The 14,461-nt window shown below is 36.4% G+C and overlaps 1 protein-coding gene across 1 annotated transcript; it reads right to left on the bottom strand.

Annotated features, from left to right (window-relative positions):
• Positions 1-4,222: 4,222 nt before the first annotated feature.
• LOC114311674 (Transducin/WD40 repeat-like superfamily protein) lies at positions 4,223-9,895 on the bottom strand. The gene is made up of 5 exons (XM_028257808.2): positions 9,640-9,895; positions 7,257-7,508; positions 6,870-7,013; positions 5,893-6,642; positions 4,223-4,594 (listed from the first exon to the last, which is right to left on the bottom strand). Exons 1-5 carry the CDS (start codon positions 9,760-9,762, stop codon positions 4,358-4,360), a joined length of 1,506 nt encoding a protein of 501 aa, XP_028113609.1. The 5' UTR covers positions 9,763-9,895; the 3' UTR covers positions 4,223-4,357.
• Between the last annotated feature and the right edge of the window lie 4,566 nt (positions 9,896-14,461).

Here is a 14,461-nt window from a genome sequence, read left to right as displayed (position 1 = left end):
TGCAAGAATATTTCGCTTATAACTTACAACATAAAACTAGCTTAAACAAGTCGAAAAAAAAAAAAAAAAAAATTATCTAAAAGTTGGGAGAAAATATGTTTTTTGATTATTAACTTTCAGCTTAAAAAATACAGAACCAACATGCCTTTTATCATGTGTGGGGCCAGCACCTTAGCTGCTGGCTTCCTCTACATTGCTCAAATGTTTGAGCTTCTATTTTTGTTTATTTTGTTTTGGTCACTTTTAGCTGCAATTTACTGTTCGTTACCTTTATTGTAGGTTCTGACGAGTGGAAAAAAATAAAAATAAAAAATAAATAAATAAAATAAAATAAAATTTACTAACTACCTACCTTTCCTTACCGCAATTGTATCTCTTCTGTTGCCTATCAATGCATTTGTATCAAATATCAATGGTTGAAGCAGTATGCATAAGAATGTTTTTCAAGGATACTGGTACAAAATGCGCAACGGTAATGTTTTTGACAAGGCCAATCTTGAAGATAGAAGTCGAAGAGGACTCTCTACTCCCTCACTCTCATGGTGAATCATCTATTAAGGTGGAGTCCTTAAACAACATTCCATTGTTAGAAGATATCATGTACTTGCTCAACAACATGTGAGACAAATCCAGCCTAGTTTTTATTGCCACCTAGCTCATGTTGACTTAAAAGAATAAAAAATAAGAAGGGATCGATCAAAGGTCAAACAAAGTTCCGTAGTGGAATGTAATCGATCAATTGTCCTTCAAATGACGATGACGATGATGAATGGTGAGGGTGGTGGAGGGGATGGAGGAATTTCAAAACAAAGTATATTCGCACCAGATAAATGTAACCATTAGGTGCATCAACAAGATGTATTGAGATTTTGGACTTACAATATTAGTCAATATTGTCTGATATCGTCTATATATATGATCGTATAGTCAATACTGACATATATCTTAATACCTTTATATCTACTAAGAATATGTCCTATTTTCAAATTCAAACATGATTAGTTTGATACGACATGTATTGGTCGATGTTGCAAACTCTGGTGGATCTCTTTCGATTGTCTCCTTTCTGCTAGCTTGGATTATAAATGACAAAAACATTCGATGTTGCAAACTCTGGTGGATCTCTTTCGATTGTCTCCTTTCTGCTAGCTTGGATTATAAATGACAAAAACATGTTTCCATTGAGAAAACTTCCTTATACAATATGTTAGCTGAAACGATAAACTCTGGTGGCAACAAGGCCTTCTCTACTCTTGTATGTTTTTACGTATGTGTCACTTACCCATTAATCCAAGTGCATAAGACAACAATAAATGGTACTGAAAGTCATGTAGGACAGTGACTTACAAAGTCCTCCAAAATGACAACAGTTATGATCATATAAGCTGACAAATTTCCTGTTCATTTACATATGTTTATTTATCTTTCTGATATAGACCTGTTTTCTTGTTTGACCTTGGTACATAATTATAATAAATAGATGTATACATGGCGGCAATAACAACACTCTGATTTGAGTCAAAGAAGCATTTTATTGTTTCATTTTATAAATTGTATCCGTCCATTGAGAAGGTGGGATATATATTGTTGAAAGAAAAGGTTCAGTGAAGACAATATCTGAAAATAAATCTTCTTGTAGACATGAAGTTGTCTATACTTTGAGATCGGAGAATTTTTCAAATCAGATATTTCACAAGCAAAATCAAGAAGCTTGCCCTGTTCCTCGAGTTGTTTGAGGAATTTACGACACAACCCAACTCATCCAAGGTAGCAAGGGCATGTTCTGATGAAGTTCACCAATAGTAGCATTGTGAAGAGAGAGATTTCATTCATGGGTGAAGACCATCTCATTCCTTTAATCATCGCCATTCGGCCCTTTGATGCCTTAGAAAGTCACCCTTGATGTTGTACAATCATCGCCATTCGGCCCTTTGAAGACCATGGTTTCAATCACCCTTTTAAGTCTAAGAGCCTCCTCATGGATTGTCACATACCACAACCTGCTTCCTCATGGAATGTCACATTCCCACCCACAACCTGCTAGCTCAAGTAACCTCAAGACAGTGATGGCTAGGGTGATCAGGAGATGAAGAGAAAGGCCTGTGAAATTACAAAGAAGATTGAAGGTTTGATTGTGTAAATGGAGAGGGTTTCAACGAATGATGATCTGTCAAGGCCAATGATGAGTTTATCAGCACGGAAATCTCGGGACCAAAAGAGATATTTTTTACAAGAAATGTTTGCATTTACTTTTCTCAACAAGGTTGTTGAATCACTAAATTTTTTTATTTTTATTTTTCAAGAATCACTTCTCTTGAAGATAAGAGGTCTCATCAGAAGTTAACTGGGTTTCTGCAGGTTGGATGCGCATCCAACTTGCCAGCTACTTCTCTCCCAGGTGATCTACTTTCAGATTCCAACTAGTTCTTTTTCCCCCACACCGGGAAAAAAATATATGTATATATATAATGCAGAGGCAACTCAAGAGAAAAAAAATGAGAAAGAATTAATTCACAGAAAGTATCAAGAGTGTCTGTCGTACAATAAGGCCTGAAAGTATCAGAGATTTCCTCATTCATAGATATCTTCATTATTTTCATTAGAGATGGGTCATATTGTACTAACAAGCATGTATTCTTGATGATTTAAGTGGTAGACTTACTCATAACAAACATGTCATGCACCATTATGTAAAAATTAGATGGAAAATGACCTCAAAATATAAATTTATATATAAGATCTATTCAGAATGATGTGACAATGATTTTTTTTGAAATTATAAGCTACAAAGGTGGAAATTTCGGTTTAAAAATGAAAGAACCGCCACATCATTATATATAAAAATTAATGTTTGTATAGTATTACTCAAACTAGATGCTATTTAACATCTAGATATATTAGTCTCAGGCAATCAGTCAAAATGCTTCATCATGATTTACCCATGTGTGCAGTGCAGGACCAATATTAAGAACCTCAGCCTTGGAGAGCCTGTGGCAGGGGAAGATATGTATGTGACCAGAAATTCAGTCTCTTTTTATTAGGTTCAGCCAAGCTACTTGCACAGAAGGAACCAAAGACAGAATGCATAAATGTGAGATGCGAACATTTGTTTCACATCCATACATTCTGTGTTTGGTTCCTTTTGTGCATGTAAACTTTTTCATTACATTTTACTTGGAAGGATGATTTCTTACTCTTATTCTCATTCAAATTCACTTGGACTCTGCAGTAATTTGAGTCACCATATCAGAGAAATTATATGTAATTGAAGTTGGAGACGTCTCTAGAGTGTGCATCAGGCCTATTCTCTTGCCAATGGCTCTTCCAACATCTACATCCCTACAAACAAAACCTCAAACTAGATATCCTTTGCAAGAGAGAAAGAGAGAGAGAGAGAGAGAGAGTGGGCATCAGGCCTGGTCTCTTGCCAACGGCTATTCCAACATCTGCTTTGCAACAAATAAGGATCACAAACTAGAAGTCCTCATGAGATTCATCTTTTTCAGACACACACACACACACACACACACACACAGAGACTCAGCACTGGCAGCTACCTGTTTCAGAATACAAAGACAGGAAAACATATATTTCAGATTCAATTAGATTGCTGTAGAAATGGAACTCAGCTAAGGTAATACCATCTTTTAGCAATAAACACTGCAGTAGAGACCTAAAATGAGAGATTCACCACCAGCTATATCATTCGCAGAAACCATGTCATCAATAGCAAAACGTAAGAGTTCTAGAACATCCTGCATCTCCACCCAAACCTTTAAAATTTGATGGCAAAATTTTTTAAAAACTTGGGTAACAAATTAGCATATGTCAATTTAACATGAAAATAAAAACTCTCCACCCGATATGTTAAATTTATTAATCTATTATTTTTTAAATTTAAACTCTTTTATTTTACATGAAAGCTCTTTTATTTCCAAAAAAAGGCATGAAGTAAGAGCGTGTCAAAATCGACATGCAAGAGTGATGCCAAAAGCCATGTCAGTTTTTTGTACACCGGTTCGAGCTCACTCTTGCAGCCAAAAACTGAGCCGTTGGATTGCCACATTCCACATGGAATTGGCATATTGGGTGAAGTTGCTCTAAGATTCCTAATCTGAAATGCCTTCTGAGAACGAAAATTTTAAACCACTAACATCCAACAGTATGAAAACATAGATGAAACATAACTATGACATGTAAAGATCAATAATAAGAAAATCGATAAAAGAATGAAAGCTTTACTAAATAAGCAGGTATCCAACAGATTCAAAATGAAAGAGTAGAACAACAAAATATTTGCTATGTTATGTACAATTACTAGAGTATCTCATAAAACAAAAGTTGAATGTAGCACCAATCAATTAAAGAAGTCTTCTGCAGAATCAGCAACAAAGGTATCACTGCCATCATCTGAGGAACCATCACTGTTGGTGTTAAATGTCAAAAGAAAATCAAGCAGTTCACGTCGCTCAGCAGAATTATCTCCAACATTCTCTGAACTTGTCCTTCGCCTTTGCAACGGAAACAGCTGCAACATCAGGTCCTGGGGTGAAGCCAAGGGGTGGTAATTCCAGCCCCTTGTCTTGGGTCTCACCTGGAAACAGAAAGAAGAAAATCATCAGCATTAAGCGTCATCATTAGCAACATGATCACCACCAATATAAATATCATTATCCTCATCATCGTCACCATTGTCATCCATCATTTAAATCGTCATCATAGACATCGTCACAATCATTAGAACCATCATCACCACAATCATTAGAACCATCATCACCGGATTCATCATAATCATCGTCATCCTCATCAGTAACATCATTATCATCGTCATTGTCACCATCGCCATCACCATCCGTATCACCAATGAAAAACAAATAAATTCGACAAGGTATCAAAACCTTATCCAACAAGTAACAGCAGAGAAATAAGAACTTCATCTGCAACCCATACAGTTTGTAGCAAGGATACTATGCCCATGTATATCTGTAAACAAAAATGCCACCTTTTTTATTTTTTATTTTTTAAGTAACAAAACTGCCAATTGTTGGGAAGTTTGTAGGTTAGTAAAGCACTTAAGAGAAGGTGGCCTAGGTCTACACCCATGAGGTTATTTAAAAAACATAAAACAAGAAACAACATTGGAGATAAACTCTTTCTCACAAGGCAAAAAACAATAAAACTAGGGACACAACTCCCAAACCACCGAACAAACCACCCACGGATGTGAGCCCCACATGCATGTAAGAGGGTTGTGGTTTGTTCAGTGGTTCAATCAGTGTCCTTAGAAAAACAAAGGGGAAGGATACTAATAAAATCATAATTGAATTGTAATGGTCTACCATGGACCTTCATGTTTAACAAATAAGCAGGAAAGTATATGAATCACCTAAATAGGACTAGAGAGATACAAGATTCAATTGGTAGAGGAACAAAGATTAGAGAATAACTCTAACAATATAAAAGAGTTGTAACCAAACTTTCACTGGAGATCATAAAGTAGAGGCATTAAAGCAACCAACATCCTTTCGTTGGCATGATACAAATGCAAGGGAAACAGGCACTAGACAGACCCTTCCCCCAATACCCAAAATGGTCCTGTAAATATTTTAGTACACATTGTAGAAAGCTTGACTTAAATGGATAATGTAGGCAACCAATCATTGAACAAACTTAACACCTTCTGACCTGGTTGATTTTCAATAAATATATTCTCAGCACACTGGGACCAGATTGTATGCATAGATTGTCCTTTCCAACTTTGAAACTCCAATTTCACACATACATGGTCCATGAAGCAATAAACATAAAACATTGTAGACTTCAGGCTAGAAATTGGGATAATACCCAAAATTGTTATGTTTCAAATATTTACTTCAATTTAACAGAGGATACCTTTTCAATGTTTGTAGGCAGAGTAGCTCTCTCAAGGGCTTTTGGAGTCCATATTTTTATGTCAGCATCGATCCCGCTGCTGGCAAGAACAACAGAGTGAGGGTGGGACTCGATGCAATTCACCACATGCTTATCCGCTTCCATAACACGAATGAGCTCCCCACCCTTCTTCTTCCAGATGAAAATCCGGCCACAGTCTGACCCACTCACAACATACTCACAGTTAGGCCCAAAGAAGTTCACACCCTTCACTGTGTCACAGTTTTTATGCCCCTTGTAGACTTGGGGAGTAACTATAACATCAGCATCCATATCTGAGGGAGATGCTGCGGAGTGATGATCCGCTCCCATTTCACCAGCATCACTATCCATAGACACTGGAGAGGCTGGGGCAGGATCGGGTCCCAATCCCATATCTCTTGTAAAGAGATAGATAAACTCATCATTGTAAGAGACAAGAAGCTCACTCTGATCCGAGAATGCCAAGCCTGTTATTCCTACGTCCTCGTCAGTGGTCAAATGTGGAGGGCAAAAGTAGTCAGTTGGCTGACCAAAATCAGTTGACCCATCCCACTTATATTTGCGGATATCATAAAGTCGAGTGTATGCATCGGACCCTGCAACTGCAAACAGATTTGGATTCCTTGGGTCTATTGCAATTGCGTTTAGATGAATCATTGGCAAGTAACTGTTGTCATGGAGGGATTGGCAGGTAAAAAGTTGAGTAGCAGCTCCAGTTCTCAGATCAAACTGTGAGAATAAACAAGTGTCAAACCGGTTGAGTCTACAATTTGGACAAAGCACAGAAAACAAAAATATAATTCAAGAAACACAATATGCATAAAATCTTCTGCTAATATTGCTATGAATAGTTATTTTGGTTTATTCAGAAGTACTTAAATTGATTAATTGAAAACGAAAAAACAAATAATAGAAATTTAATAACAAAAACAAAAACAAGATGAATCCTGACTTACATGCTGAACCAATCCATCTTCACCACAGGTGTAAAAAATATAAGGGCTTCCAGGTTCAACGGCCAACTTATGAGCTCGACGTTGGTGCTTCCCCAGCAATTTAGTCTCCACTTTCCCACGTTCCAGAATTTGAGCATGTCTGACCTATAATTGAGAAATGTTTTCATTGAAAACAAACACTTGTGATTTCTTTAGCTCACGAAATACAGCCTGTATCATAAATTCTAAAAGTATGATAAGACAAAGTGAAAATTCCAGCCAGGAGGAAATTCTGTGACAAACATGCATCAATAATGAATATAATCCACCTCAAATGCTTACTTGTAGTAGGAACCCACTGTTTAAGTGTATGCTGTCCTAAATAAGCATTCTAAGAAAATGAATTACCTGCCCATCAGCAGCACAGGTAACAATGCTTCGGTCCTCTGTGTAAGGCATGATCTTTGCTTGGAAAACATTGTTATTATGACCAGAGTGAAATGAGACTTTAACATAACCAGTTTCCCAATCCCAGAGTATGACTCTCCTATCATCAGAGCCCGACACAACAATGTCACCATCTGCATTGAAGCTAACTGTGTTAACACAACCTCTGTGTTTTTCCAGCTTTCTGAAGATATCAAGTCGGAGGACAAGATCCTGTACAGAAAAAAATTTAAATAATAAAAAAAAGAAGCAAATAAAGCTTTGTAGAATATAAAATTCCATATAACCAAGCCAAACCAAGCCTTAAAGTTCCATCAAAAGGCACATAATCCAACATTTCCAGATTGATCCTCACTTGCCAAAAAAATGAAGAGCTACAATGAACAAAAACTACAAAGACCCAATCCAAACAAAAACATATATATCTATAAACTGTATTACTGTAGAAAAATGTGCCGAAGAATATTTGTGGGAACAAAGCTAAGTTCACCAATTACCACAAACTGACTAATATTATAACAAACCGGGCAATATTAGACCAAAAAACATTGCCGTCTTTTAAGAAATCTAAACCAGAATCTACGTTCATTGCCTCCCCACTAGTGTACCAAAAAAATTATCAGGAAAGAACCAAAAAGTAAAAATTCTTCCAACTCCCTTGTGAAGCATTGCAAAAATGAAGAAGGATATTTCAAGAGGAAAAGCAGACCCTAGTTTTAGCCTAAACGTGTAAAGATGATTTCTTTGTGATCTTCAGAAATTCCTGCTCTACTTTTTATCTATAATGAAGGAAGCTGATGAACAAGGGAGCCTCTATTTACACACCACCTTTCATCTCAAGACACACCACTACTCAAGGCACACATTTAGTAATTTGATAAATACAAAATTTACTCAATACACACCACAATCTTTCATCTTTGCCCTTAGTCACACACCCCGCTCATATCTTCCATCTTCACCCTTACACTGGTCTGTCGAATATTAACCTTTTGTCAGGAGTGTTTCTGTTAAACAAATTCAATATGTTCGGCATTTTAGTGTCGAACTTAAGTAAACTATTAGAACTTAGTCTGTCGAACAATTTCAATATGTTCGAAATCTGAGTGTTGAACAAAATTGAACAAGATGGCCTTAGTGACTTCAGAATCCACAATATGCTAGTAGGCTTATAAAGGCCCCTTCACATTATCAATTCCTGATGGTACAAGAGTTGTAAGCCAAGCAAAGTTCAACACTATAAAATCGAACATATACAATTTGTTCGGTTGTAGATAGTCGAACATGGGTATATTGTTCGACTCTAGATAACTGAATGAATACAAACAATTTACCGCTCAGCAAGTAAACGAAAACGGAAAAAAATAAATAAATAAAAAATAAAAAATGAAAAACTAACCTTTTTCTTACTCTATTGTTCCAAACTAATATCATCAGATGCATCCATCATTCAGTCCAATCAAAAACTTCAATAACACGTATATTTTTGGTTGTTTCTTTAAGGGTTTTTGATTTTTGTCTCAGGGTTTTTGGATTCTTCATAGTGAAGATATGTATATAACGTCTGAAATACTTGGTGTGTATTGTATTCATTATAGTCCTTTATGGTAATTTTACAAAAGGTGTGTATCACATTCCTTAGTCCTTTGTGGTCATTTTATATAAGGTTAATATTGTAATAAAAATTAAATCAATTAATGGTGTGCCTTGAAATGAAATGTGGTTTGTAAATAGGGCTCTCGATGAACAAGACAATGTCAAATCTAGTAAACATCTAAACTTATATTGGCAGTCCCAGTAGGATCAACCACTACTAATTAGCTGATAGTAAAGAAGCCTCAATCTTAACCTTTAGCTAATACATCCACACCAATCACCATGACAATGTGAAGCAAAAATACATAAATAAAATTCTAAACATAATTTTCCCTCATAAAATGTGAAACAATTGGGGAGTCTATCTATGAAATTTCCCGCAATGCCCCAATATCAAATCTTTTTCTAGCACCCACCAAATTACCAAAACAAACATCAATGTCACAATTACAATGGCAATATTAGAGAGAAGAGAAGACAAACAAAAATGTTCCTACACTTTCTTCCACAAAAACACAAACACCCCGACTTAAATCTAGCATCAATCGTATCGATTGCACGACTAAACTTCATACTCCTTCAGCAAAAACGACCAAGCGATCATCGTAAATGTGTAAATAAACAAGATAAACAGATTTCAAAAAATCGAAATTGCAATGGTAATTTACACAAGATAAGATATAAACAAATCAGAAACGAGATTATATTAAAAAATGGTTAAGAATGACGAGGATCCAGAAGAAAGGACCTGGGAAGCGCCGAGACGGCGAGCGAAGTGTCTGGTGGAGAGCACACCGACTTCTCGCTTCCAAACATCCACGATGGCCGTGTCGAACCTCGTTCTCGGCCTCTTTCTCATCTTCCACTCCATCGTGCTTTCGATTTGGTATACGTATGTATCTATGAATCTATCTCTGTATATAGAGAGAGAGAGAGAGAGAGAGAGAGAGGGCCTTTGGGTGTCTCCGTCGAAGGTACCAGACAGATTGTTTGGTTTGTTTTTCATTACAAATTTTTTTTAATAGTAATTAAATCAAATAATTTTTTTTTAAAAAAATTTTAAAATTTTGTCTAGTCCCTTACTTTTCAAAATAACTCTCTCTCTCTCATACACATTAAAATTTTAAAATTTTGTTTGGTTCCTTACTTTTCAAAATAACTTTTTCTTTCATACACATTAAATCAATCACTTTTTTTAAAACTTTCTCCCCAAAACAATTTTCCACAACCATTTTTAAAAAAAGACAAATTAAATAAATTTTCGTACTTTTTATCTCAAAAACTACTCTACAAACACAAACAAAACACACCCATCGTTTTTTACCAAATTTTCTATTAAATCTCGATGCAGGACCACATCATGCGGTCTCCTGTGAATTCTTAGATAAATGAGATATTTGATAAAAAAATTTAATAAAATTTTAAGACTAATTTTCAAATAAACATAGAAAATAATTATGTTTTTCATGGTTGGGTTATATGTTTTAAATAGATTAAGTACTTTTTTGGAGGTGATTAAATAAAGAAGAAATAGAATATGTATTTATTCAATTAAATTGTTATTTGTTACTAGTTATAAGAACTTAAATAAGGACAAATAAATGAAAGAAAAATGTTTGGGGGCCCTAATTCTGTGGCTCAAATGTGGCTCAAATGGCCAAAACGACGTCGTTTTGGCCATTTTGATGTTGTTTTGTACTCAAAACGACGTCGTTTTGGCTATTTGAGCCACATTTGAGCCACAGAATTTGGGCCCTCTACCATTGCTCTAAATGAAAAATATAACAATCGATAGAAAGAAGAGAAGTGGGGGTTGGAAAATTACCTAATCTACTCCTAAAATGCTAACTTAAACTACTCCTAAGTACTTCTTCACGATTTGTGAGTGGTTCTAAATGTGTCCTGCTCTCTCTATACCCAGTTCTCTTTTATACTTGACTTTTGACTTGTAGCTTTGAGCCTCATTGATTCTCTGCATTTCTGCATATCTATCCCAACATTCTAGAAACTATTTCCTTGACCTTTTGATCTTTTCCTTGATTCTCTGCCGCTATCTTCCTTATCCTTTTAAAAGAGTCTCTTAACTCATTCTTAACACATCCTTATGCTATGTCAGCCACATTAATCAATCTTGTCACGTTAGTGACCTGTCGACGAATTTTTTTCAATTTTTAGCACCAATAATGCCCCATTCATTTAAGGTAAAAAATCTTTTGCTTTGAATGATTTTATTCTGGGATTATTGATAACCATAGACCCCTGTTGACCAATTTTGGGCCTAAAACTCTTTGACCTTTTCCGGCCTCCCAACAATCTGCAGGCCCATACACTATTAGGCCCCTTTCCAATTTATCCAATTTGTTATTCTACTTGGGCCCCATACGAAAGTACTTAAAGCTTTTCAAACTCTCCCTCTTTGCCCCTTATTCCCTTTAACAAACCCTTCATTTACTCTTGAACCTTAGAACCCTAAGCTCTCTAGGCATGTCTTCCGATTCAGACACTGACCTAGTTTGTCAATTCCCTCATGAAGCTATCTAACTCATCGAAAAGAACAAACTTGACTCCTAAATTACAGCTAGTCTCACTGCCGATGCTGGGGAACTTGGCCCCTGTGTCCTAACCACCTTTCTAGACGGTTTGTCCCAATTACTGATGGTAAGACTCTCATTCTGGACCAATCTTCACTTTCGCGGTTTAACTGGTCGACATGCCCTAGGTCATGGCCCAAACCAACTGACGTGTGAGTAGCTTGGGTGAAGAGAATGACTACTTTTGAAGGGGACATATAGTATAAGCTGGGCATTTACTATGTTATTCAATTGTTCACCATTCTGTTTGAAATAGACCCCTTAGCTTATTGGCGTAACCACATGTTCTTGGTATACTTTTTGTAATTCTATGATGCTTAAATCTAGTATAGCCTCCCTCACTATCCTTGATGTCATGCACCTTACTGGTCTTCTTACTTATGGTCAAGACATCCATGCCCTACTCAAAACCCCAGAAATTAAGCATGGCGTTAAGATAGGCAACTACGATAAATTCATTTCAAACCATTTAAAAAAAATGGCATCCTTTTAGTCACTGAGAGGATTGCCTTCTACTTGTGCTGCTTGGGCTAATTCCTTTTTTGTATGGGTGGCCTTAGGGTCACTAAAGAATACCTTACCTTTGCCCTCCTAATTCAAAAGGGAAAACAACTGGCTTTTGCCTTTTTCCTATTGGCTAACATGTACAGAGGACTTTTCTTCTTCCATGACAAAAGAATTAGCCATAGTGTAGGTGACCCTTTTTGGCTCTTTTAAGCCTGGTTTCTTGCCAATTTCCCTAAGATCAGTCTAATAGGAGAATAAACTACATGTAGTTTGCTTTTCGTGCTCCTCGGAGGGGTTTAGTCTCATCAGATACGATAGCCCTACAGTTCAGACTCTCATGGTTCTGAATCTGATTTCACAAGTGCAATGTGAAATAAATAAATACAAATGAGTTCAAATTCAACAAATCTTTTAGAAAATCAATTTTAATCAAAAATGCAAAAAATGGACAGCATTGCCAAATTACAGAGTCGCCACCTAAATGTTTTTGAAAAATTTAGGAAACCCGTGTGTCACGACCCAAACCCGCCCCTATAGGTTTAGCATCGTAACCGGCCAGTAATCCTTGGATTACCGAAGGCCTCTGAACAAATAAACATATAATAAGGGGGCTAGCGGAAGCAAGTACATAAATATAGTTGTCCAATGAGCTCTGCTGACTTATATGAAACAGAATATTTAAAACTTTATATACATAGTCAAAAGTCAATCATACATTATACCCACACACATTAAAGTACTAAAGTACAGCCAACAGAATTATATCAAGTCAAATAGATATACAGGACCAACAAAACTTGAACACAGGACACTTCGGGAACCTCCACGTGAGGCACAATGGCTGGATGACAACCGAACATAGATCCAGACAAAAAGTCTCCAGACTTAAACTCCGGAATGCTTACCTATACATATATATATATATAAACAGTGAGCTAAAGCCCAGTGAATAACATTAAGGTAAAGGGGTTAGTGAACGAAATCCGAACATATCATAAACAGAAAATGGATCATAGCATAATCATTCTCATATCAGAACATAATAATGGTACATCCCATAGAACACATCACAGAACGTCTTCCGACTAGAGTAACCGGTTCCGGATACCGATTAAACACATATCACCACAAGGAAGTAGCTAACGAGATCTCGTAAACTTGTATGTCATGGACCCGCATTTTCATGTCGTCCCCCATGACTTGGGACTATCTATGGATGCCATAATAGATTTTAAACTGGGGATGTTTGTTCACGTAAAACAGATATCATAACAGAAATCATAGCTTATCACATGTCATTTGGAACATAATTTCATATAAATGTATCTTTACAATAACGTTACTCACAGTGGTTCTCGCAAACGGTTAATCAATCTTCAGACGTTGACCTACAATCACAAAATTACATAACACAACATATCTCTTTATTACATGTTCACATGGCCAACACAGCTTAACTTTCATTACGTTGGTTCTTGTTCATACTTAGCACATTGATTAAAACACACACACACTTGCCGTCTCGGAACTTGGTACATTCTTTTCTTAGTGTGTTTCTAATCCATAACCTCATTATCAAAGCTTAATTAAGGCTTAGGAATGCCTAAGATGCAATGAGGATACCAAAACATGAGTTGGAACACTTAGGCAAAATTTCTGAAAATAAGGTCCCCGCTCGAGCGTAGACTTTCTCGCTCGAGCGGACATGCAAAATGAGAATGGTCGCTCGAGCGCACTTTCCTTCGCTCGAGCAATCTGTAAACGACATGAAACTTCTGGGAGCTTGCAATTCATGCTCGAGCGGACTTTTGGTCGCTCGAGCGGAGTGCACGCTCTCAGAATGGTCGCTCGAGCGTAAACTCCCACGCTCGAGCATGGATGCAAATTCTGGAATTTCCAGATTTGATCACCAAGCTCAAAACTCGAATTCAACCATCCAAAACACATCTCTTGGGCCCCAAAACTTGAGATAACATAGTAAACTTGTCAAACATGAAGAATTTAGGATCATTTCATAAAATCATGGCCCAAGGGTTTGTTAAAAACTCACAATTTCAACTTCAAATTCAAGAAACAAACATGCATGTAAAATCTTTTCTTCAAACTTCATGAAACTAGTAAATTGAGCTAAAAGGCTCCATGCATGAGGAAAATCCTTTTCAAAACATGGATTTAAGCTTTAAAATATGATGAATTACACATGCATGTGCCAAATAACTCATGATAACAACATAGATGCCCAAAATCAAACTTAACACGTCAAAACTCCATGTATCTATGCATGCATGTATGAATGGTAACTCAAATCTTTATCCTAGGCTCAATATACACATTTAAACTCACAATCTACATGTTAATAACTTAGATTCATAAATTTAGGAGTTGAATTCATACCTATAGTCTTGAATTAGTCTAGCTCTTGCACAAAATTGATGAACTCTAGTAAAATCTTTAACTTCTTCTTTAATCTCT

Source organism: Camellia sinensis, chromosome 5 (genome assembly GCF_055761805.1).
Source record: "Camellia sinensis isolate YWXY chromosome 5, ASM5576180v1, whole genome shotgun sequence".
In the NCBI taxonomy this organism is placed as follows: domain Eukaryota; kingdom Viridiplantae; phylum Streptophyta; class Magnoliopsida; order Ericales; family Theaceae; genus Camellia; species Camellia sinensis.
This window is presented reverse-complemented; position numbering and strand designations above follow the sequence as displayed.

Bases quoted from the DNA above. Each gene is read 5' to 3' on its own strand.
- LOC114311674 (XM_028257808.2), bottom strand. From the start codon at position 9,762: ATGGAGTGGAAGATGAGAAAGAGGCCGAGAACGAGGTTCGACACGGCC. The intron at 7,014-7,256 runs GTAATTCATTTT...TCTCAATTATAG, and splicing joins CCTGTGCTGCTGATGGGCAG to GTCAGACATGCTCAAATTCT. The intron at 4,595-5,892 runs GTATCCTCTGTT...TTCTGTTTCCAG, and splicing joins TGCCTACAAACATTGAAAAG to GTGAGACCCAAGACAAGGGG.